At 42.2% G+C, this 22,974-nt stretch overlaps 2 protein-coding genes across 2 annotated transcripts; both read left to right on the forward strand.

The window, feature by feature from the left end:
* Nucleotides 1-4,948: 4,948 nt before the first annotated feature.
* On the forward strand, nucleotides 4,949-20,271 carry LOC119466599 (inositol monophosphatase 2-like). The gene is made up of 8 exons (XM_037727122.2): nucleotides 4,949-5,105; nucleotides 5,191-5,324; nucleotides 5,450-5,554; nucleotides 6,901-6,946; nucleotides 8,967-9,075; nucleotides 12,377-12,482; nucleotides 19,029-19,180; nucleotides 19,521-20,271. Exons 1-8 carry the CDS (start codon nucleotides 5,037-5,039, stop codon nucleotides 19,625-19,627), a joined length of 828 nt encoding a protein of 275 aa, XP_037583050.1. The 5' UTR covers nucleotides 4,949-5,036; the 3' UTR covers nucleotides 19,628-20,271.
* LOC119466590 (piggyBac transposable element-derived protein 4-like) lies at nucleotides 16,442-19,018 on the forward strand. The gene has a single exon (XM_037727115.2). It carries the CDS (start codon nucleotides 16,664-16,666, stop codon nucleotides 18,428-18,430), a length of 1,767 nt encoding a protein of 588 aa, XP_037583043.2. The 5' UTR covers nucleotides 16,442-16,663; the 3' UTR covers nucleotides 18,431-19,018.
* Nucleotides 20,272-22,974: the final 2,703 nt, after the last annotated feature.

The raw sequence follows: 22,974 nt of genomic DNA on the forward strand, positions 1-22,974 counted from the left end.
ACACACGGGTCGCACTATAGTCGGATGCGTTGCCTCTCTTGCTTACGGAAAGGCAGTTTGTTTGGTGTCTTGCGTTGATGTCCTCGTCACACCTTGTAATGTCACGTCTGTCCTTGAGGAGTGGAGGTGGCTTTTGTTCAATCATAAAAGAAAACATCTGCTCAGAGACGCAGACGCTTCCGAAGAGAGACGGCAGTCATCTTCGGAAGCTATTTTTATCTGTGTTTTCGTACTTGTTTTCGTCGAGGTTCCTATAAAACCGAAGAAGTGCTGCTCCTTTTGCACGCCTTTTAGCTCCAGCGAACACTGCAGGTCGATGCAGCTAGAGCTCGCCTAGCCGTTTGTCGCCGGGTCTGCGCTCCGCGCCGGCTGCACTTTACAGTCATAGTCTTCCGGCATCACCGAGAAAGGGTGGCGAAACGGGTGGCCGCTCACTTTCTTCGAATGGCATGAAATGCTGTGGCAATTCTGCTAAAAGGTTCTCGCCACGTTCTGGGGATTTATTCACGTACATGAACACTTATCTACGAATAGAAAAACTCCTGATACTAAAAACCATTGACAAAGACGCCATTCCTTTTTTTTTTTTTTTCAATTTTTAAATGTATGATACGGATAGAAAACATTGCGGCTTTCACAGTTAGCATGGACAAAAAGTAGCAGTGACTGCCACATAATAGCAACAGGTGTCAGGCTGGCAGCATGTGAAGAAATTGACCCGCCCAACTTTGGCCACTCTATTAAGTACTCTTTAAAATGTATCGATGAAGAACAGCATGTTAATACATAAAACATTACGTAAATTTTATTGTCTTGCTTATAAAAAGGCATCAATAAAATATGTTAGCTGCGTGGGTTATCACTCGCGAATATATGATGTGATTGCAAAATATGTTAAATTCTTGCAATTCAAATTAATATCTCCAAAACATGTCAATTTGTGGTGGCAGCCTGAAATCCCTGAATTACGGTCCCCTCTTCCGAAGCCCCTCCCTCATTACATCAAAAACGCGAAGAGACAGAGAAAAGGCTCACTCTTTAGGCTTCTGCAAAACCATCATTAAAAAAAAATCGTCTATAATATTCAAGACCTTTAAGTAAAATTATACCGCTCCGCGTTTACATGTTTCTTTTTTCTTCAATTTGGGATTAAGCCAAACATGACACTAATTTCTGACATCATTGTGGATCGACTTTTCAAATACGTACTATAGTCTACGGCTGCGAACTTCTGACGACTGAAGTTAGCATCACTATAGCTGCACACGTGTTAGGCGTATCGCGACCATATAGCACGCTGCGACACTAGCAACGCTTGCATTATAACTAAGCTAAAAATCAACGTAGACTCGTGCAATGTACAACAGTTTGCGACGTCGTTTTGTCGCCTCCATCCAGGTAAACTATGCTCTTGCTTAACTGAATAATTTTTCTTGACAACGAGAAGATTCTGTCTTGAAATGCACTTCCTTTTTTGTAACGCAGAAAGGTATCCATGTCTTCAGAAGTGTATAATGTGCAGAATAGAGTGTTTCTAATCACCGCGGCAGAGGTAGTCACCTGTAGGTATAGATAGTGAAAGAACCGGCAGGAGAAACACAATGGCCAATTGTCTAGTTTAACCCAAATGGCAAGTTCACCGGTCGGATGGTCTCGCTCATAATCAACATTTAGCGTTTCAGTACCATGTGCCCATTCCATTCCAACTCCAATCCGGAATCTCGGGCTCTCATTTCATTCCATCTGTCGGATTGGCGCCATAATTCCATTCCCGTTTCATTGCGGGTGTTTAAAAATGCGGAATGATTCCGGAATCAATTCAATTCTGGAGTTGCCACTCCCCAACTCTGGTTTACCGTTGCTGGAACGCAGTAACCTTATAGCCACTGTGAATGCACTACGTAAGACAACGCGCTAAAATTATCGCGTTTGATTGCGTCCTTACCAAAAAAAAAAAAAAAAAAAAAGAAGAAGAAAAAAAAATCCAGTGAACTAGCTGCTTCCGTTATCGTTCTTTTACTTACCTTTATGGCGTGAACATTGTGTTGTGATGTCACAACATTCTGTTGTGAGTTGCGAGTTCTCGAATTGCACACTTTTTTTAATTAATTTAATTATGGGGTTTTACGTGCCAAAACCAGTTCTGATTATGAGGCACGCCGTAGTGGGGGACTCCGGAAATTTTGACCACCTGGGGTTCTTTAACGTGCACCTAAATCTAAGTACACGGGTGTTTTCGCATTTCGCCCCCATCGGAATGCGGCCGCCGTGGCCGGGATTCGATCCCGCGACCTCGTGCTCAGCAGCCCAACACCATAGCCACTGAGCAACCACGGCGGGTCAATTGCACACTTTGCACAGAATGCAATATGTGCGCATACAGGGTGTTTCGGCTAACTTGGGCCAAGTATTTAAAAAATAAGCATAGGCGCTACGCGTGTCGAATTTGCGCAATATTGTTCTGACCCGTATGGCGTGCGTCATATTTTTTTCAATCCACCAAGCTGGGTAATTAACAAAGATTGCTTAATTAGCTTTTAAAATAGTAGCTCTAGCGAAAAATCCTCAATACAAAAGTTGTAGCGCTTGTTCAGAAACATTGGATTATTTCATCTATGCTAACTGCCCTGTTTAATTTTTTTCCAGCCTTTCTTTAAAGTGCACGAAATTTTAAAAATACCACGTGACTGCCGGCTAACGCGCCGCGCTTTTAGTGCCCTCAAATGTAAGTTGAACGAATTAGTTAAGGCTGCTCCGCGCACAGAGGTCGATTGAACAGGCTGTCTGTGACTGCGATAGTGGCTAAAGTGTTCTAGAACACTTTATCGTGGCTTTTATCTCCGTCCTTCATCACGCTGTCACCCTCTCACCCTCCATCGTGTTTCTTCATTGGTCCGAAAAGAAAAGAAAAAATGCCTGCGCTGCATCAAATGCTGCCTCCGGTCCCGTATCGCATTCGCACGTGGCGGCCGCTTTTTCGTTGAAGAATATTTTTTTTTCTTAAAACGGTACACCCCTTTTGCCACTTAACGTCCATCGCAGTCACCGACAGCCTGTTCAATCGACCTCTGTGCGCGGAGCAGCCGTTGCTAATTCGTTCAACTTACATTTGATAAGCGATGATGCGTATGATGCACGAGACAAGAACCGACAAAAATGACGCTGTAAATTAATGCACACTTGGAAATAAATGACCATATCAATCCATTTCATATCATTCCCTAAAGAAAGTTGGCAAGGTAATCTATCTCCGACTTATGGAGCAATACAGGCGGACGCGCAACACACGTGTCCCCTGCCTTGTCAATGAAGTAAGCTTCCACTATCTCCCGATCTGATTTCTCCACATACCTCGATAGTACTTTGGTTTTTGAAACCACTGGAGTGCAGCCGCAGTTCTTGCAGCGCAAGGCAAGATTCGAGGACGGCTGTCCCCTCAAGGAAGCGATATATGCTCCCTAAAGCGTACACTGACGCATCTTTCCGTCTGGCCAATGTACCGCATGAGACGGGAATTTCATACACCACTCTTTCTTTGCATTGAACAGGCTTTTCACGATGCATAATGCCGCACACGCGTGTTGCTCCTGATCTGCCTTCTCTGCCCTATTATGCACGGCAGCACAAATCCTGCCCAACTTATTCTTCGCTGAAAAAAACGATATTAATACCGTACCGTGATCCAATCTTCTTCAAACGGTGCGAAAGGCCATGTATATAAGGAGCCCTTACCACATGACCGTCATTAACACCCATCGCTCGTTTTCTCCCAGTATACTTTCGCGCTTGAATTTCTCCAGAATCCTTTCACGTTTGCTCCATAAGTCGTAAATAGATTACCTGGCTAACTTTCTTTAGGGATTGATCTGATATGATAGATTGATATGGTCATTGCCTGTCAAGTGTGCCTTTACAGCGTCATTTTTTTCGGTTCTTGTCACGCGCATCATCACTTATTTATGTGTGTGCTTTCAATAAAGTTGTCTGTTGATAGTCAGCGCTTGTCTGTATATCTTTTCTGTGTCGTTCGTGTCGTTTCGCGCTGTCAATAGTTTCCGTATGGATTACTAACGTGCCCAACGTACCGTCCCTTTGAAGCGTTTTACTATCTGTATATAATCTGCAGATTGTGTCAAGCTCAATGTCTGATTCAGATCCCACCACAAAGTTTCTTAGTATATTTAGTGAGAAACTCTATGGAGTCCACTGTGTCGGTTTAGAAAGGGAGATAAGCCTTTCAATATTCAATTTGGGTTTGCTTGTCGATAAACCACATTTTGCTTTCTCAAATTTCGCGCCCAGCAGCAGCGGTAATTTTGGAGGCCATGCTTTTGTAAGCGGAATGCGCTTTGCACGAGCTGAAATGTGTGGCAAAAGCCAAGCTTTTTATACTGAATTAAATTTAGGCCGTCAAATCTGTGAATAATCAAGAGTTCAATAACGGGAGCCGGAAACATACCGGAAACGCTGCTTTACAAAATATTCGGCATGTTTTGAGTATGATGATGATGATGATCATGTTGACGATTAATTGGCATCTCCTTTGAAACGGCCTGCTTTATTCAATCAGGTATTCGATACATGTTTTTCATTCTAGCATATCTGTATATATCTTCTTGGTATCATTTCATCGGGTACGCCCTCTAAATTTAAAACGTTAATCTTAAAGGTTATGCTTTTTCTGGTTGAATGCGGCGGAAGCTTCGGTAGCCTCATTATTTATAATAACAGTAGTAATAATACAAGAATATAAACATAAGTTTTTGTTTTTCAGATTAAAAATAAAGTGTACTAAGCTACCCGTATTGCCCCAAAAACGCCTCTGTCTTAGTGACAAAAGTTAATCTCGAAGGCTATACTTTTTCTAACTGCATGCGCCGAAAGCGATTGTACAGCAATAAATACGTCATAGACGCCATGTTGTAGACACCAATTATTGGTTTCGAGTAGTTTCGAGTTAGTCGTCCGCGCACTCAGCACACTGCAGGGAACAGCAGAGAGACTCGAGCTTGAGATCGTTAGGGTCTGCGCTAGTCATGGTTACCGATCAGGACATTGAACGATTTTATTGTAAAGTCTTAGAACTTGTGAAAGAATCTGGAGCGGTAAGCTGTCTCGTTTTGCATGTGTGTGAAAATGTGTGAGATAGCAAAATAGTCGGTGCGTGACATGCGTTCTGTTTTCTTGCAGGTTGTGCAAAAGGCATTCGGCGAAAGAAAACAGTTCGAAACGAAGTCAGAATTTACTGATCTAGTTACACAGTATGATAGGCAGGTTGAACAGCTGCTCATCGGGAAACTTCGAGAGGAATACCCAAATCACAAGTAAGCGTAGTCGCGTCGCGTTTCATCGGACTGTTCGGACAACACCGATGCCCGTCCGTCTTTCTCATGTTCATGCTCTGTGGGGACGTGGTGGTGTACTATATTATTTTTTTCTTTTATGCTAGGTTCATCGGAGAAGAATCAGTTGCTGCGGGTATCAAAAGCGAGCTTACAAATGATCCCACATGGATTATTGACCCGATTGACGGGACCATGAACTTTGTGCACGGGTAACGTAAATCTTGCTTCGATTGGTTATAGTTTACTTGCGTTCAGTGGCGTAGCCAGAAATTTATTTCTCTCCCCCTCTCTCTATATTTATGTAATGTATGTATATGCACATACATATATATATATATACACACTCATCCGTTTTCATTTCCATTAATTTATCATAACTCAATTAGTAAGTACAAGTAATTTCCCCTATGTTGTCCTTGGTGTCATTGTTTGTTGGCTTCTTATGATATGATTATATATATATATATATATATATATATATATATATATATATATATATATGCAGGCTGTACACAACGCAAATACTAACTCCTAGCACTACCCTGACAAGAAGGCTTTAACGAGCATGCACGTTTTTACGTTGTCGAAACAAACACTTGCGTAACTTCTGACAAAAGTTTTTCATGGCTAATGCGTACAGCCACTTCGCATTAAATTATGCTGTCATACTTATTCTATCTTAAGAAATTATAATATTACAAAATATAACATTTTGTTTACAAATTGATCTATTTATATAATTTATGTTGATGACCTAGTTGGTACATGACTTAGAAAAACAAACAGCGCTAAAAATGGGGCCAAACAAGACAGGGCACTGTCGCGTGTTTTCTTGTTTGCAGGCCAGACTGGTTGCAGCCTAGATAACAATGGAGATAAGCATTGCTTTCCAGCCAGATATTCTAGTGAGTGGTTAGGCCACGGCTTCGTGCGGAAGAGGGCAGGCACCATTTTGCAAGTCGCCTGTCACTCAATCGCGCTTTTGCCGTTGTGGGCATGCTATATTATTCTACATTTGTTGTCCATAATCTATTGTTCATAGTCTTCAGCTTGATCACTTGAAATGGGCCCTCCCAATTGCCCACTAGCCGATGTGTCCCCTGCATGGGAGGCGAAATGTCCGAGTAAATTGCCCGAATATTCACTATAGTAAATACTGTAATTATTGTAAATAGGCCCTCTGTACTACACCCCCCCCCCCCCCCCCCCTTTCTGTGCTTTCTCTAATTATGATCCCTTATCATTGCACCAACCCCCTTTTGGCTAATGTTCAAGTGTCAGCCAACACTAATGTGGCCAGCAAAATTGTTTCTTCCAACAAACACAAATGTAGTCGCTTTTTCCGTCGGGGGGGGGGGGGGGGGGGGGGGGTGAACCCCCCAAACCCCCCCCTCTGGCTACGTCAATGCTTGCTTTAGTTTTTAAAGCTGAGCCAAGGCCTTGGTCACTCATTATGCACGCGGTGAAAGGTCTCCACTAAACGTCAAACGTTTTTTGCAGACTTGCATCACGTGTTGTGCACGTTTGGTACACCTCTCTCATTTTCATCCTGCAGGTTTCCAGTCGTTGCTGTTTCTGTTGCACTCGCTGTTCAGAAAGAGGTGATGTTTAAGATGCAACATACTCTTGCTTTGGGATGTCATTACTGTGGCGCAGATAGATGTGACGCACAAGTAGTTAAATTTATTATGTTCACATTCTTCGCTTGAATATGATCTTGAGGTGAACTTGTGGTTCACTTGAATCTGTGCAAAGAAAATTTATTTGTTTCATCTCCCATGATTACTGTCGCAGTTTTTCACTGGCACAGTCACTGCAGTCTCTCAACCTCCAACCACTCTTGCTGCATTATCACATTAAATCTGTAAAGTGTCTGCATGTCATCATTAACTTTGTTTCTGGCTTTTGCGGCTGCAATCATATCACACTTGCTAAAGAAATTTGCACTCGTTCTCATGCTTTGAACCTAATGCCTTTTTTTTTCTTCATACTAACATGCATCGAAATAGTTGTTTTTTGTTTTTTTTCTACACTATAGAACATCAGAATTCATTGTCTTGTACTGTTTGTTCCTTGCCATTGAATTACTTTTTAGTCGCCATAGGAGAGTACTTTTCAAATATGTCCTTTGTTTTACCTGCATTTTTGTTTTATTGTTTGCTTGTGTTCGCTTCTCTACTTTAACTGCTTCAATTATTTGCTTGTGTTTGCCTTGTTTATGCCAATTTACTGTTCTCCTTTTTTAGCTCCTGCTGTATCACTATAATATGGCTGCAGTATATATTAATTATCATTTTCATGTATGGGCACAATTCCATGGCCCTTCAGCTTTCACATGTGTTTAATCTGGACAAAAAGACTATGTTTAAGAGAAGCTTAATGAGCAGAAGAGAGAATGTAAAAAAAAAAAAAGTGTTAAATTTTTTTCTTTAAGTGATCATAATTAGGCCCAAAGCATGTGAGAAAACTGCACTGAATAATACTGTGGCATGTTTTGAACGCTTCGGCAACTTGGGGACAAAGTTGAGCTTACTGTGCATACACAAGCACAATGCTCTAAGTGTCCTACAATATATGCGCAATTTGTATTTGAGGCAATTGCTTATCAGCTGAAAACAAGCTCACATAACACAAATTTGGTGTAACTTTATGTAAGTACAGATGTGGTGTGCAGCAAGCTGGTTTCGTGTCAATCAAATGTATCTGTATATTAAAGTATTAAGCTTAGAAAACTTATTACTCAACAGTTCTTAAGTATAGAGGTGTGCACTACAAGCTAATATAGTGTTTTGGACATCAGTTGTCTTGCCAGAACCACTTTGATGACAGCACGCTTCCAGTAGCTTGCACAATGCGAATTGTATGCATGCTTAGGCACTGTAAGTTTTTTAACACTGCCTGAACACGTGAACTACTTCTTAGGTGACATGCTGTCTGTCATTGCATGCATAAGGTTCGAGAGGTCCAAGGTGGATACAGACATTATCAGATGACCATGTGTAATAACGAGCACTTCTAATAAATAGAGCAGTCCAAGTTTAAACCATGTTTCTGCACTGCTGTTTATTGTTTGATAATATTTATTTATATAAATAAGCCACTTTGTGCATTAAATTATCTAGTTCATTGTTAACTGTAATAATTTGTAAAAGTGATCACTGAGAACTATATAATTTCTTACAGGTTAATTGAAAAAAGTAGATGTCAGCTTATGTTGTGCCATTTCACAACTTGTGATCAACAAACATAACATGTTAAAATGAAAGACTGTGCTTACAGACCACATGTTTTCTATAGAACTGCGAGTATGTTGCAGTGCATTTTGGTGAGAACACAACATTGCTCCGTCTTCATGTTACTTCCATTTTTGGGATTATTTTGGGGTCCTCCTACTACATGGTTATTGAATTATAAATCGTATGAATGAAAGTTGTGTTAAATATATTGAATCCAGAAATATGGTTCTTTTAGCCATATATATAGGTAAGGTTGCTTTGCATGTTTCTCACATGTATGCATGTGTTTTCTTTGAGCTACCGGCATTATGTTGCTATAAACTGCATGCTTAGGTGGAAAGTCTTTTTGTCTTTTTTGAATATCATTAAGTTGTGCTCTTCACAGATTGTAGTGGGCATTGTGTACAATCCAGCTTTGGATCAGCTGTACACTGCTGTCAAAGGGCATGGCTCCTTCTGCAATGGCACCAGGCTGAAAGTCTCTGGGCAAAATGGTAAAGGGTCCCTGACTCGCATTACTATATTATATAATTAGGATTCACTGTTTTCGGTTTTTCTGTACCGAAAATTCAGTTTCCTTTTTTTTTTTCCCCCTCCTGAAAATCGGGCTTTTTTTCAGTGAATATATTTTTCAAGATGAACTTTCAACGTCCTTTCCTCACTCGATAAATTTTTCATGTCAAGCACACCATTTTCTTTTTTTTCCTGGTGAATATCTGGTTCACGAGTTTTGCTGATGCTAAAACATGCTGTACGACTGCCATACTGCTCATCAACACTGTAGTTGCAGCCAATAGACAGAATAACCAAGTACTTAAAAAGCTATCTATAAGCAAGAGCAAAATACCATGCGGCCATGTGACTGTGCAGTAATTAAGAGAGGGAATTTGAAATTCAAGCACAAATAGAATGACACTATTTGCAACATCATGCAGGTAGATAGTTCCAACCAATAATATTGAAAAAATTTAAAGGTGCATAGGACTGTGCGTTGCGATCAGTGAACTTTTCCAGTTGAAACAGTAGAATTTCTGAACAGCATAACCCAGGACAAATAAAAGAGACACAGGACAGAGCGCTATGCTGTGAGCTCTTTTCTTTGTGCTATGTCGCACTGTTCGAAATTCTGCTGTTTGAATAGATGTACCAACCTGCCCAAATGAGCACGTTGTTGTCCAGTTCAACCACAACAGTGGCCATAGCTTAAAGACTGCAAAGACCTGGGCCAGCACTCTCCCAACCCCTTAGCGTACTTCCTCCTCCATGTCTCATTTTCATCGCAGAGACAGGGAAAATGGAAGCGAATAAGAAAAAAGTAAAGATTACTTTGGCAGCAGGCAGAAGCATGACCTTGACCTCGCCATGCTTCTTGCATCAGAGTGCATTTAGGCTCGCAGCTGCGAGCTGATCACCGTCTTAGCTCTCTAGTAAATTTGCTTTCAAGTTAATCTTTTCGGTTAAAACTTCATTCACCCAAAACATGTGGCGTACTTTCTTTCTCTTTTCTATTTGATCTTTTCTTTTTGTTTTCTACAGTTTGAGGTGAAAACGCTCAACGCTGATTGTTGAGTTCAGGAAAGTAAGCGTCTACATTGTTTTTGCAGTTCTCTTTATGTTAAGCTGCAGGCTACTAAATGGCATTTATTCTGTAGGGCTAACATGCTGACACCTCTTCAGAGCCTTGAAGAGGCCAGCAACACAAAAATATTTCAAGTTTGCTTCTATTGTGTTTTGCTGCACTATTGTCATCCCTACAGTAGTTTTTATTGCTTACTTCCACCGCCTCTGAAACAGTGTAGATATGAAATTTCAATGTGCTGGAAATGATTCCAGGAGTACTTTTTTGCAGGCTAGGTGGTTAATTTTTACTAATAACTTGAAATGCTCAGAAAAATCATGTGGAAAAATTTAAAAAAAAAGAAGGGAGGGTGACAGGTGGAGAGAACAGGGCAAGGTCAGATAAAGTTGGTAGTCTGTGCTCTTTCCTGTCTCTCCTGTCTAATTTTTTTTCCCCATCGATGTTACTCAGCATTTCAAGTTCTCACTGGAAATAATAACTCATAGAAATATGCATATACACCTGTGTAGAGCCTGCCTTTGTGAAGAATAATTAGAAACTAATTTCTATGTGCCATTTTAAATGATGTGTAAATGTCACCTTGCGAGGACTGTCCCATGGGTTCTCAAGCACTTGTGGGCAATCAATATTTGACCCTGCAAGGTTTTATTGTCTGCATGTGCCTATCCAATGAGACATCACTGCTGTGTCGGTAGAGTGTGCCCTACCCTACAGCACAGTGAAGTTGCCTGCAGTATTGCAGCAGAAACAAAATGCTTTCTATTTGACCCCAGTGCCAGCAGGCCTGCTGATGTGACCAGCAAGTAAAACATTCATTGCCAACGTGGTGGACTCATAGTGGAAAGCAGTGTCACAGACCAAACTGCTTTTCAGGTTATTAGTTAACTGGGGCTATAATTGAAATTTTCTTGGGCAAGACGTTTATGCTCTGGGCTTTTCACTGATAAGCTTCGCGATTGCTCACACATGTTGGAAAACACAAGTACTGCGCTGGGACGAGCAATGATTTTCAGTTCAATGTAAATCCAGCAGAATTTCTTGAATAGCATATAACTGTCCATAAAACCTCTTCTAATGCAAGGGAAAGTTCAATAGACCGATTTCACAATAAGTTTCACCACACTGCCACTGCTGAAATATGCCGGTAATAGCAGTCCTTAGCACACTGAAGGGCAACCATGGTAAGAAATGTGTTGTGCTCGTACCATTGTAAACCTGCTTCGCCCTAGAAATTAAAAGGCTAGGAGGTGAGAATAAAAAGATTCTACAATATGTGTAGGTTTGAAGAATCTCTCCCCCTCCCCCTTCGCTAAAGTTCACTGGTGAGACAGAAGTCGTTAGGGAAAGGCAGGGAGGTCAACCAGGCTGAACCCGGTAAGCTACTCTGCACTGGGGAAAGAGGAAAGGGGATTGAAAGATGAGAAGAAAGCGAGAAGTTCAGACTTTGCACTGGTACACGCACAATCTACAATGGCATTGTCCTCGGCATTTCCTTCAGTGTTTGCTTGAGCCCAAGTTAAGTGGGAAAGCAGCGAGCAATGCTGTAGGGCACAGGTAGGGCTCCTGCACATGCGCTCCGAGAGTGGTGGCAATTAGAACACAGCTCTAGCATTTTTCCCAATTTACCAGCTAGCATACACCCAACTTCATTGGGCAATAAGTTGAAAGTGTGTTCCAATCACCACAATAGACCAATCTCGCTAAGCTCAGAGCGCATGTGCAGGAGCCATGCTGGCACCCAAAGTAATGCATAAAAAAAAAAAAGAAAGGAACACTCTGAAAGGTCTATGCAAGCCCAATTCACTGTCTGCCGGGTGCTGTCATGCATTTGTTGGTTGCATACATTACTTCAAGGCAAATGTTAATTGCCTTTCTAAAACTGACAGGCCACAAACAAACATAGTTCAGGTAATCCATGTACGTGTGTATGAGTACCAGTGCTGCAGTGTTTGTTTCACACATAGTCAGCACTATATTGCTTGCACTTTCATTGTAATTACTGCGGTTTTAGCCTATAGTAGCAAAATTTTACACTGGTATATTTGAAGCAAGATCTGGTCATCTAGGTTGTTTTTTTGCAAAAGTAAAATTCCTATTGAAATAAAAAAAATGGCACATCGAAATTTAGATTTGCTGCTCACTGTAGTAAAAGTTGCGTGCAATGGGCATGCTTTCGTTGTTATGTCAGATATATTGTTTATGTTCTTTTTTTCCAGAAATTTCTAAGGCTCTGATAATAAGTGAAGTAGGAAGCAGTAGGGACCCAGGCCATATGGAGTTTGTTTTCCGCAACATGCATAACCTTATGCAGAAAGCACAGGGGTATGTATGGCTTGCTCAAATATTGGCCGCTGACTGAGAAACACTTGTCTTTTGAAACACATGTGCATATGCCTGCACATGTGTTTCACGCATTTTTTTTTTATTATTGTCATGTTTGGTGATGTATCTCCAGAACCTATATTTTTCGTTTGCAGTGTTATGTGTGAAACATGCTGTGTTTGCATGAATATAACACGAATGGGGACTTTTGAAGACTCTGAAAGAAATTATAGGTAATTACATTTAACTAATCGTACATAATACCATGGACAGCAAGTGGTATATGCTTAAATATTATGCTAAAGGGAGCTTTTGACTACTTGGAAAAAAAAATATATATATATATATATATATATATCAGAATGACACAGAGGACAGATGCTTCCATGGGCCCTGAATAGGGCCTTTTAGCATGGCATCATGGGCTATCCAATAGCATGATGTCTGCTCATGCAGCACCACCTGCACTTGTCCCGGGGCTTGCACAGGAACGCATAGTGGTAAGAGAACACCTATTAGGCTGTGCTAAAACCGCTAAAACAACTAAAGTTTTATAACAGGAATGTAGCATGTTGCACCAAGGAAATGTAGCATGTTGCACCAAGGGGCTAGATCTGTGCGCACTGTGGAAGCTGCCTTTGCACAGTGAGGCCGCGCTACATTGCTGTGGCAGATCAGGAGATTGGACCTAAAGCTCATACATTACCTATATTTTCAAGTGCAGGTTGGTGTCTTGGTCTCATTGCCTGTAATTGCGCTCACTATTCACAGATCTGCATTCTCTTGTTATCTAGAGATTGGCTTTGCCGCAATACTTAGTTGTATACAGTATAGATCACTTATAACGTAACTGCTTATAGTGCAGGACCGGATATAATACGGTCTTTTCAGACTCCCGTTAATTTTCCCATAGCGCTCTAAGTATACGCGTATCGCTTATAGTGCAGTTGTGGGACACGAAATACCGGTTACAGTGCGGCTGCCTGGAAGTTCGGCAGTCAACCTAGACTGCAAACGCTCCCCTCAAGCCACAAATACCGTATTTACTCGAATCTAATGCGCACTTTTTTTCCGATAAAACAGGTCCAAAAATTGCATGCGCGTTAGAATTGAGTACGATCCTAAATCTGCGTTACCATATAGATGTCGGCATTTCAAAATGGCCGCCTCACACGCGCGTCGAGCCTAGCTACTCTCGAGCCTAGCTATCGTAGCTTCCTCCATGTGCTGCAGTACAGGTGCTTAGGCAATAGTCCACCGTCTGTCTTCACATTCTCTGCGTCTGCTCTATCAGCATCAAGTACCGAGTTCATCATGATGCCGCATTTAAAAGGAAAGTGAGGATGTGTGCGGAGTCGGACGGAAATCGGGCCGCATCACGGGCGTTCGGAAAATCCGAAACTTGCGTTTGGGACTGGCGCAAACAGAAGGAGAGAATTTTTGCCAGCAAAGCAATGCGGAACGATTTCAGTGGACCGAAGCAGGACGTAATCTGTGACGATCCATTTCGGCAATACGATCGCCTTGGCCCTATCTTGAAAGCAATCTGCAATGGGGAAAGTCCGCCGCGCGCCGTGTTTTCGCGCTCGCGCCTAGGTGTCACAAGTTGGTGCGTCGCTCGTCACACTTCCCGGTGGGCCAGGTATTGTCCATGCGGCGCACGCTTTGAAGCGGGAGGCATGGTAGCACGAAGGTCAATTCGCTCGCCGCGCTTCGTCACTCGAGTGTTTTGACAGTTCATTTCCACGGTCAACGAGCAAGATGTGTTCAAGGTTGCCTGTGCGCGCATGACATCGTGCTTGTTAATTTATTTAGTAAGCGAATACGAAACCTGGAGCACGGTGACAGCGATGGCAGAAATGCGCCTGAAGTGTCAATTATCGCAATAAAATAGTTGTTTTGGTTATAGTGCGGTACCGCTTATAGTGCGGATATTCGCGACTCCGGCGACTTAAGTTATAAGCGGTCTACACTGTACTTAGTTGTCTGCTAGTTGAGCTCTCTGCACTTTGAAGCATGAAATGAGGGAGTGGGTAAATTCTAGCATTGTTTGCGGAGCATGGTTCCTAATACAATGCTAGCTGCTTTTACATAAGCTTAAGCTGTGCAAAGACGAGACACAGCAAGGACAACAGGACAACATTTTTGCTAACAACTGTTTGATATTATTGCCTGAGAAACTATCAGATGGCGCGCACAAAACGGCCCAATGCAAGAACATTTGTGCTCACTGAAAGGTAGTTTGGGCAGCCACCAGGCTGCACATCATATATATAAGGTAGTTTCTCAGGCAATAATATCAAACAGTTGTTAGCGAAAATGTTGTCCTGTTGTCCTTGCTGTGTCTCGTCTTTGCACAGTTTAAGCATATGTAAAAGCAGCTAGCATTGTATTCGGGTCTCCCTGTTACCACCTCAAACGAGAAGTTAGTGGCTCTCGGGATCCACACCTTCGCTGAGCTGTCGGACGCGGTAATGGCTTTGCAAAGAGCCAGACTACAGAACACGGCGGTGGGCAGAGCCATCCTCCACCAGACCGGAACGGCAACGGAGCTTCGTGCCCTCGATGGGCAATGATCACTCCCGCCCGAGGTCAGAAGCAAGATCAAAGCGAACCCCATACCAAAGCACATGAGTCATGAACTCCACGAAGGACGACGCAAGGCTCGCGCCGACACACAGTGCCGACAATTCAAGGGTGACCCGAACGTAACGTACGTGGACGTGGCGGCGTACCCTGCAGGGGGCCTCTTCGTGGTAGCCGCCGTGAACGGAAGAGACAACTCCTTGACCCTTGCGGCCTCCGTCAGGGCAGATACCCCAGCTGCGGCTGAGACCATAGCCGCGGCGCTAGTAATAAAACAACATGACAGGGTGGGCAGGGAAGTTCATGTCGTTACCGACTAGCAACAAGCCTGCCGTAACTTTATGAACGGACGAACACCGCTGCTGGCGGCTCAGATTCTAGGCCTGAGGCTGCAAGAATCCCATCAAATCACGTGGACGCTGGGTCACGCGGGGCTGGAGGGGAACGAAAGGGCGAACGCCTTAGCTCGAGTGCTAATCAACCAAGTGGGGCAAAAACAATCGTCTCATCCATCCCCACCCTTTACCTTTGTGCCCCTGCGATCCAATTACTGCGACCGACTCTAGATCCAGCGACTCAACCTCAGGATTTATCCTCCCCCTCACAAAAAGCTCAGCACTGAAGAGGCAGTAGCTCTCAAGCTTATCCAAACAAACACATTCCCAAACCTACATAAATACAGAAAAATATACCCACAAACATATCGCGGCATCTGCCCCTGGTGCGGCGACACTCTACGCCCTACACTCTTTCACATCTCGTGGGGGTGCGGGGACAAACCTCAACACTTAAAGACGCCTAGCACGTCATTTGAGCGGTTGGAGGTACAGCTGACCGGCGATACCCTGGCGGGACAAGAAGCTCTCGACCAGCAAGTATGTCGAGCAGCCATGGCCATTGGAGTCCAGGAATGAGGACACCACCCACTCCTGCTTACGATCAACGACCTAGATGATCCAAATAAATGCTTTCTCTCTCTCTCTCTCTCTTGCATTCAGGACATACAGGTGCCCCACAGCTCAAAGGAACGCTATAAACCACTTGATTGGTGTAGTTTACTTTTTATGAGTGTGCTTTTTTCCAAAGCATTGTACAATGCCTTTTTCATTGTTAATTACTTTACATGGGCTTGTTAGGGACTTCGAAAACTATTCTTATTCCTGATTTTTTTTTTTCTAATTATTTTGTTCACATTGTGTTGGACTTGATGCACATGGGGAATTACCACCGTTCTAGTTTTTGAGCACTCGCTGACTGTACACTTTTCACCGCTTTTTTATCCCTGAGCAATTTTTGCATAACGCTAAAAAGTAACCTTTGGGTGAAGCCAACTTCCTTTAGTCTACTTATCTGTTCTCCAGAGCTGCTGTTAACCCCTTAAGTGCTTTGGACGAGCAGAGCTCGTCCTGCCCAAACTGTCCCCAAACTGCTTTGGACGAGCAGAGCTCGTCCTAGCGGAATAGGTACACCCCTCTAGCGTTCAGGGCGAGAAGCGCTCGTCTACGGCTTAAATTGCGTGTAATGCGCCAGATGGCAGCATTTACTCGATGATTTAGTTTTGTTCTGTGGTAGGAGCGCGGTTTTTGTATGAAAAGATGGCGTGCGGTGGCGGCGACCCATGCATAGCTGGTCCGTCAATGCGAAAAAGAAGCTTTTCATTTTTGTCATCTTCTTTGAGTGATGATGATTCGGATACAGATGTTTATCTTGTGTCTGGAAGTGATGACAGCGATGACGGTGAATTGAGCAGCTCCTCCGGTGATGATGAAGACAGCTCGGAAGCGAACATCGCGAGTGCTCGCCAGTGGATCCTGCTTGATGTGGACAATCCTCCTGTGAAGCCTCCTCGCTTTCCCTTCTTGGCCATTCCAGGCAAGACTTTCAACTTGTCATCGTCAGATGACCTTATGGAATATATTCAACAGTCTCTGGACGATGAATTCATATCACTAGTGGTAGACGAAACCAATCGCAAAGCGGTTGAAACGTTGAAACGCTCTCCTCCGAGTGAACACTCCCGCCTCAAAAAATGGGTGCCGGTTACAAAGGAAGAGATGTGGGTATTCCTTGCACTCCTGCTACTGCAGGGAATAGCTCACAAGCCTCGACAGCAGTGGTACTGGTCCAAGAACAAGTTGTTGTCTACACCTGTTTTCGGAGAGGTTATGTCCTGCCACCGGTTTCTGCTAATTATGCGAATGTTGCACTTTGTGGACAATGCCAGCATCACCGATCTTAGTAGCCATCCACAGCCGAAGCTGTGCAAGATATGGCCATTTTTGAAGCGATTGTTGAAGAACTACCGCTCGGCATATATATCAGAAAGAGACATATCAATAGACGAAAGTCTAATGCTCTTCAAAGGAAGACTTGGATGGATGCAATACATCCCGCTCAAAAGAGCAAGATTCGGCTTGAAATTTTTCTTGCTTTGTGAGGCATCTTCGGGATATGTGTGGGATGTCTTGATCTATACAGGAAAAGGCACAAATCTAGGCACGCCAGCAAATCTTCAACCTTGTTCACCAATGGGTACCAAAGTTGTTATGAAGCTCATCGAGCCTTTGCTAGGCAAGGGGTACTGCCTGACGATAGACAACTTCTATACTTCGCCAGAACTCGTCGACCTCCTCATCCAGCACCGCACGGATGTGTATGGCACCATGAGACCAAACAGAAAAGACATGCCTCCAGATTTCCAGACGAAGAAGCTGAAGAAGGGAGAGGTGCAAGCCTACCAGCGCGGTAAATGTATTGCTCTCCAATGGCGAGACAAAAAAGTAGTCTCCGTCATGAGCACAGTGCACACTGCAAGCATGGAGACTTTCAAAGATTCTAAAGGGCGAGACGTCACAAAGCCCAGCATCGTGCGTGATTATAATCACACGATGGGCGGTGTGGACAAGTCAGATCAGATGCTGTCCGACTACCCTGTCCCTAGAAAACGGCAGACGATCTACTACAAGAAGATCTTTCGACACTTGATCGATGAAGCGACGTTTAACTCTTTTGTCTTGTACCAAAAAGACGGAGGGAAGATGAGCCACCTTGACTACCGCCTCGCCCTAATTGAGGCGATCCTGACTAGGTACCTTGATCCTTCAAAAAAGACAAAGCGCGGCCGACCGTCTGATGTGCTTGACGCTGTGCGTCTCAAGGAACGGCACTTTGCTTCTTACATCCCGCCAAGCGAAACCAAAGCAGCACCAACAAGAAAATGCTTCATTTGCTGTCGGAAGCGAGGAGAAAACGGGAAAAAGTTGAGAAAAGAAACTCGCTTTTGGTGCAGGAGCTGCAACAAGCCGCTTTGCGATATTCCATGTTTCGAAATTTTCCACACAGTCCCGAAGCTTCCCGAGTGAAATAGCCCAAGGGTACTTAGCCTACACAAGGGAACAAATATGTGACGTCGGCAACTGTATTTTATAAGGTTTTTATTTATATTAGCAGCAGGTAGCTGGTCTCCTATGTATTGTTCCGAAATAAACTTTATTGTGTTGATTTCACTAAGTATGTGGTGCAAATATTTTTTCAACATCGGCTAGCTACTTTTTAGTACAATCAGATTCGAAACCAGCAATAAAAAAAATAGGCACTTTTGGTTCGGAAATTGTCAAAAAAATAGAGCACTTAAGGGGTTAATGTTGTGTATACAAAATCTAGTCAGCACAGCTCATAGAGGAGGGTTAGCTAGTCCACTTTTGATTATAAAGTGCAGTGATGTGTATGGCAGTAAGCACTTTCGTGGTGAACGTAAGCCAGTGTACATTTATGTCGCTTAAAGCCGGTTCTAAATCTAAAAATCAGAGGTTGTTTTTAATGGGAGCTTCTGTTGTGGTACTTTAAGTGGCACACACATGTTGTGCTGGCCATGTCTAATGACACAATCTTTTTCTCCTAGGGGTTTGATAATTTTTTATCCAAATATGTACTAGCATGGAAACTTTCCCAACATTCCAGATTGCGTTGCCTGGGCTCCACAGCAGTAAACATGTGCTTTGTGGCAAGTGGTGGGGCCGATGCCTTTTATGAATTTGGAATGCATGTTTGGGACATGGCTGCAGCAGCACTAATTGTTACTGAGGCTGGAGGCGTTGTCATGGACACTCAAGGTATGTGATATTAGCCAATCACTTTTGACACCTAAGATCTTACAGAAAAATTTTATTCGCTTAATTGTCTAGGGGGTAGCATTGCTTTTGTTTCGATGTTGACTTGTACATTCACTTTGCATCTTTACCTTTCAACTATCTTTTCAGCTTGTCAAAACTTAATGGTGCACCAAAGGATGTGTGTAGTGTATCACTCGTAGCTACCTCTTACTTATTTTTATCTGTTAGTTTTTTACCGTATTTGTGTACAAAATTTACTTCTGTAGAAAGCCAGACAAGTGAAATTCTTCTTATTGCCTGCAGAATGCAACTAGTCTTGTTTCATGTGCTTATCTTCCAGGTGGACCCTTGAATCTGATGCACCGAAGAGTCCTCTGTGCAAGCTCTCATGCACTGGCAAATACAATCAGCCAAATTTTGGAACATGTTCAATTAGAGAGTGACTAGGTTCAGTTTTGCAATATTCGTATGATGGCGTGTGTCACAAGACACAAGAAAGGGGTTAGCGTTTCTACAGTGCTTGTATAGCAACTCGATGTAGGCGCATTTGTATAGAGTATGCTATAATACCACAATTTCAGGATTCAAACAATGTAGAATGCTTTAAAATTTTTTGTATATGTGTAGACATCATTGTAGGAACTCGTTATTGTGATGTTATGACAAATAATTATTCAGTGTAACTAATACTGCACGTATATTCTGTGATGAGCAGGCACCACTTCAGTTCCTTTATGCCGTGATTTCTGAGGTCATTAAAAGTCCCCAGGTGGTCAAAACCAATCTGGGGTCTTCTACTTAGATGCAGGTTTAAAATGGTAAGCCATAATTGTATGGACACCTTTTACATTATATAAATAAAATTGTGTGGGACCAAGTAGACTATTGGTTACATTCTTTGGGAATCGATTTTTTGTTCAATAAGTAATATATATTTTTTTTTTAATTTTTAGGCAGGCTCTATATTCACTGGTACTGCCCTATATTTCACTCTGTGTCCTACTGTAGCTTTACAGCACTGCCTTTTTTCAACTTTGGTGCAATAATAAGATCTCTGCGTTTCAATAAAGATCATGTTATGTCAAAACATACTCCTATGTCTGTTCCTTGTTTTTCTTTTGTAATTACTACAGTTTACGTGTAATATGTGTTATCATTTTTTTTTTATGTGAAGTAAGCAAAAGAAATGACTGTTTTGAGAACAATAAGCATAACTTGAACAGCAGCAAACATCTAAATTATTTTTGGCCTGAAATTGCCTGTTTTTCCATCTGCTTTGCTTTAGTATTACATGTATGAACCATTTGCTGTTTCATTTTATGCAGTTGAAAATATCACTTTAATGTAGCCTTTGCTTTTTACTCGGTGACCCCTCACTCGCCATACCAATAGACCATAGCTACTGAAGTTGGAAACAGTGTTTGTCAATTTTTTTTAGTTTAGCTGCATGGACTTCATGTAGGAAAGGCTAACTGCATCTTTTGACTAGGCAGTCTTGCTTGCCTGGCAACACATTACTCATTGCTATCTTAAAGCTCATTGTGGAATTGTGTGTGCAGTGTGGCTTTGAGCTGGAGTCAGATGATTGCACTGCTTCACCAACCACTAATACAGGCACCAGTCGAACCAATGCAGAAGAAAGGCAGTATCATGACCGAAAGCCAAATGCACCAAATCAGGTGTGAATGAAATGTGTTTTCAATTTTTCTTCAGTAATTTCTTTAAAGTGCATTTCACTAGAGTTAATGATTTAACTTTAATAGCTGCCAGGGTAAGGTTAATTTATTAGCACTTGCAATGCATGTTTTCAATGCCTGTTTACACACTGTGCCTGTGCAAGTAAAGTTTTGGACCTACCAGACAAAGAGTTCAGAGCATAGAAATTAAAGTGAACAATTGCAAAACACTAAAAGTGATTCATCAGTTCTGAACTACAGCACTATGTTAATAGAATAAATAAATGACACCATATGTCTGAGGTGCCAATAAACAAAGCATGCAAGACTTTAGCACAAAGAATACATTTGCATGTTCTGTTTATTTTGTACTAATTGTATTGAGGCACTGATGAAACTACAATTATCTCACACATATTGGCACAGAAGCATGCCTGCCTGCAGCGTACATTGTACATATCATTGCTATAAGTTGCGTTGAAGAGCTTCGGCTACAGCAAGGTAACAAGCTGTGCAATCATATCTCAGGAAAACGTGTGTTTGAGCAGATGAAAAAGTCTTCCACTTGCTATCCAGGTTGCAGGTTTTAAAAAGTACTCTCGTGCAACAATTAAAAGACCTCATTTTTTTACCCAATATTTGCCATTTGGATGAACAGTCTACTTGTGGCAAAAACTAGCAATTGCAGGCAGTCTGGGATTGTTGTATTAGAGGCAACACTGGTCTTCGTTGTGCTCTGCATGATGAGATCAAGCTGTTAAAGGTGCCTGCTGTTTAGTTCCATTTGTTCCTCAAGCCATAGATGCACTGTAATGCTTGTTGGTTGGCTGATTCCCAGCCAATGTACTATATAAAAATGATAGGGCTGGACATCAATTTGAAGCTTGAACCAAATTATTTGGAACATTAAATCTACTAAACTAATCAGCTACTTAACCATGTGAATTCGCACATGTAGGCGAAAATATTTTATAAAGAATAATCTTTCTACATAAACTTGGAAAAATAAACAAACTGTGCTATTTGAATTAGCGTTTGCCTTTAATACCACGTCAGTGACAATTTACTTGAGTTAAGCATATCAAACTGACTCGGATACCATCATAAGCCGAACTTGTCCTGCTGGCTTACAGTCCAGTCTTCATGGGTGATGTTTGTCTTGAGAGACGTGCAAGTATCGTGTGTCGAAGCATCGTAGCTCGGTCTGTAATTTCCTTCCTTGCTGTTGAGTAAGCGAAGCGGGTACACTGGTGCCGACGTTTGCCTCATATTACTCATGTCAACACAACCAATTAACCGCAATAAAGAAAATATGGGAATTAAAGCATTGATCAATGATCGGAAGGTTATTTGATAAAACGCCCTGTCCTAAAAATATGTGCGATATATTCTACAGTATTAAAAATATACATGTTTGTTTCAGATTACGAATAGTGAATTGAATGTATGAATTTTTATGTGTTATTTGAAAAGTCTGAATACTTGCATACTCTTACTGTATGTTGTAGTACTTGTGTGTTTTTTTTTTTATAATTCCTATTAATGATACATATTATACCCCAGTCACATGGTGCAATTTCATAACCGTGATTAGCTTCCTTTTGCAGATTGCTCAAAGGAGCCAATAGCGATTAAGAAACTCAATCCTGATTGGACTCAATCGCTATCGGTAGTTCACTGTGTGACCGGGGTATTATTTTCAGCCTTTTATAGATATGCATGCAAGTTAACTGTTCCAACTCCAAGGGAGATGAATACGTTTTTCATTTGTTTCAACTGTTTATTCTATTCTTACACAGAGGAAATCTCCCTCTGATAATAGAATATGAATAAGAATATTGACACGTACACATGTTTATCTTTCACCGGTGGCCGCTTTCAACATTGGCTGACAAATGTTAAACGTTATCGCTCGGCGCAGGACGCGCCTGCATTGGAAGCTTCTCGGACGTTATCAATGCTTCTATCCGTCGTCTGTGGTCACCGACGCCCATGTAATCTGATTGTATGAGCGACGCGAATTGTCTAGAACTTTCTGGAAGACACGCGGGCATCAGGGATTAATCTGGAACCTTCGATGACTCAGGTATAAAAGCCGACGCGTTTCGCCACTGATCA

The sequence above is a fragment of the Dermacentor silvarum genome, chromosome 1, assembly GCF_013339745.2.
Source record: "Dermacentor silvarum isolate Dsil-2018 chromosome 1, BIME_Dsil_1.4, whole genome shotgun sequence".
Lineage (NCBI taxonomy): Eukaryota > Metazoa > Arthropoda > Arachnida > Ixodida > Ixodidae > Dermacentor > Dermacentor silvarum.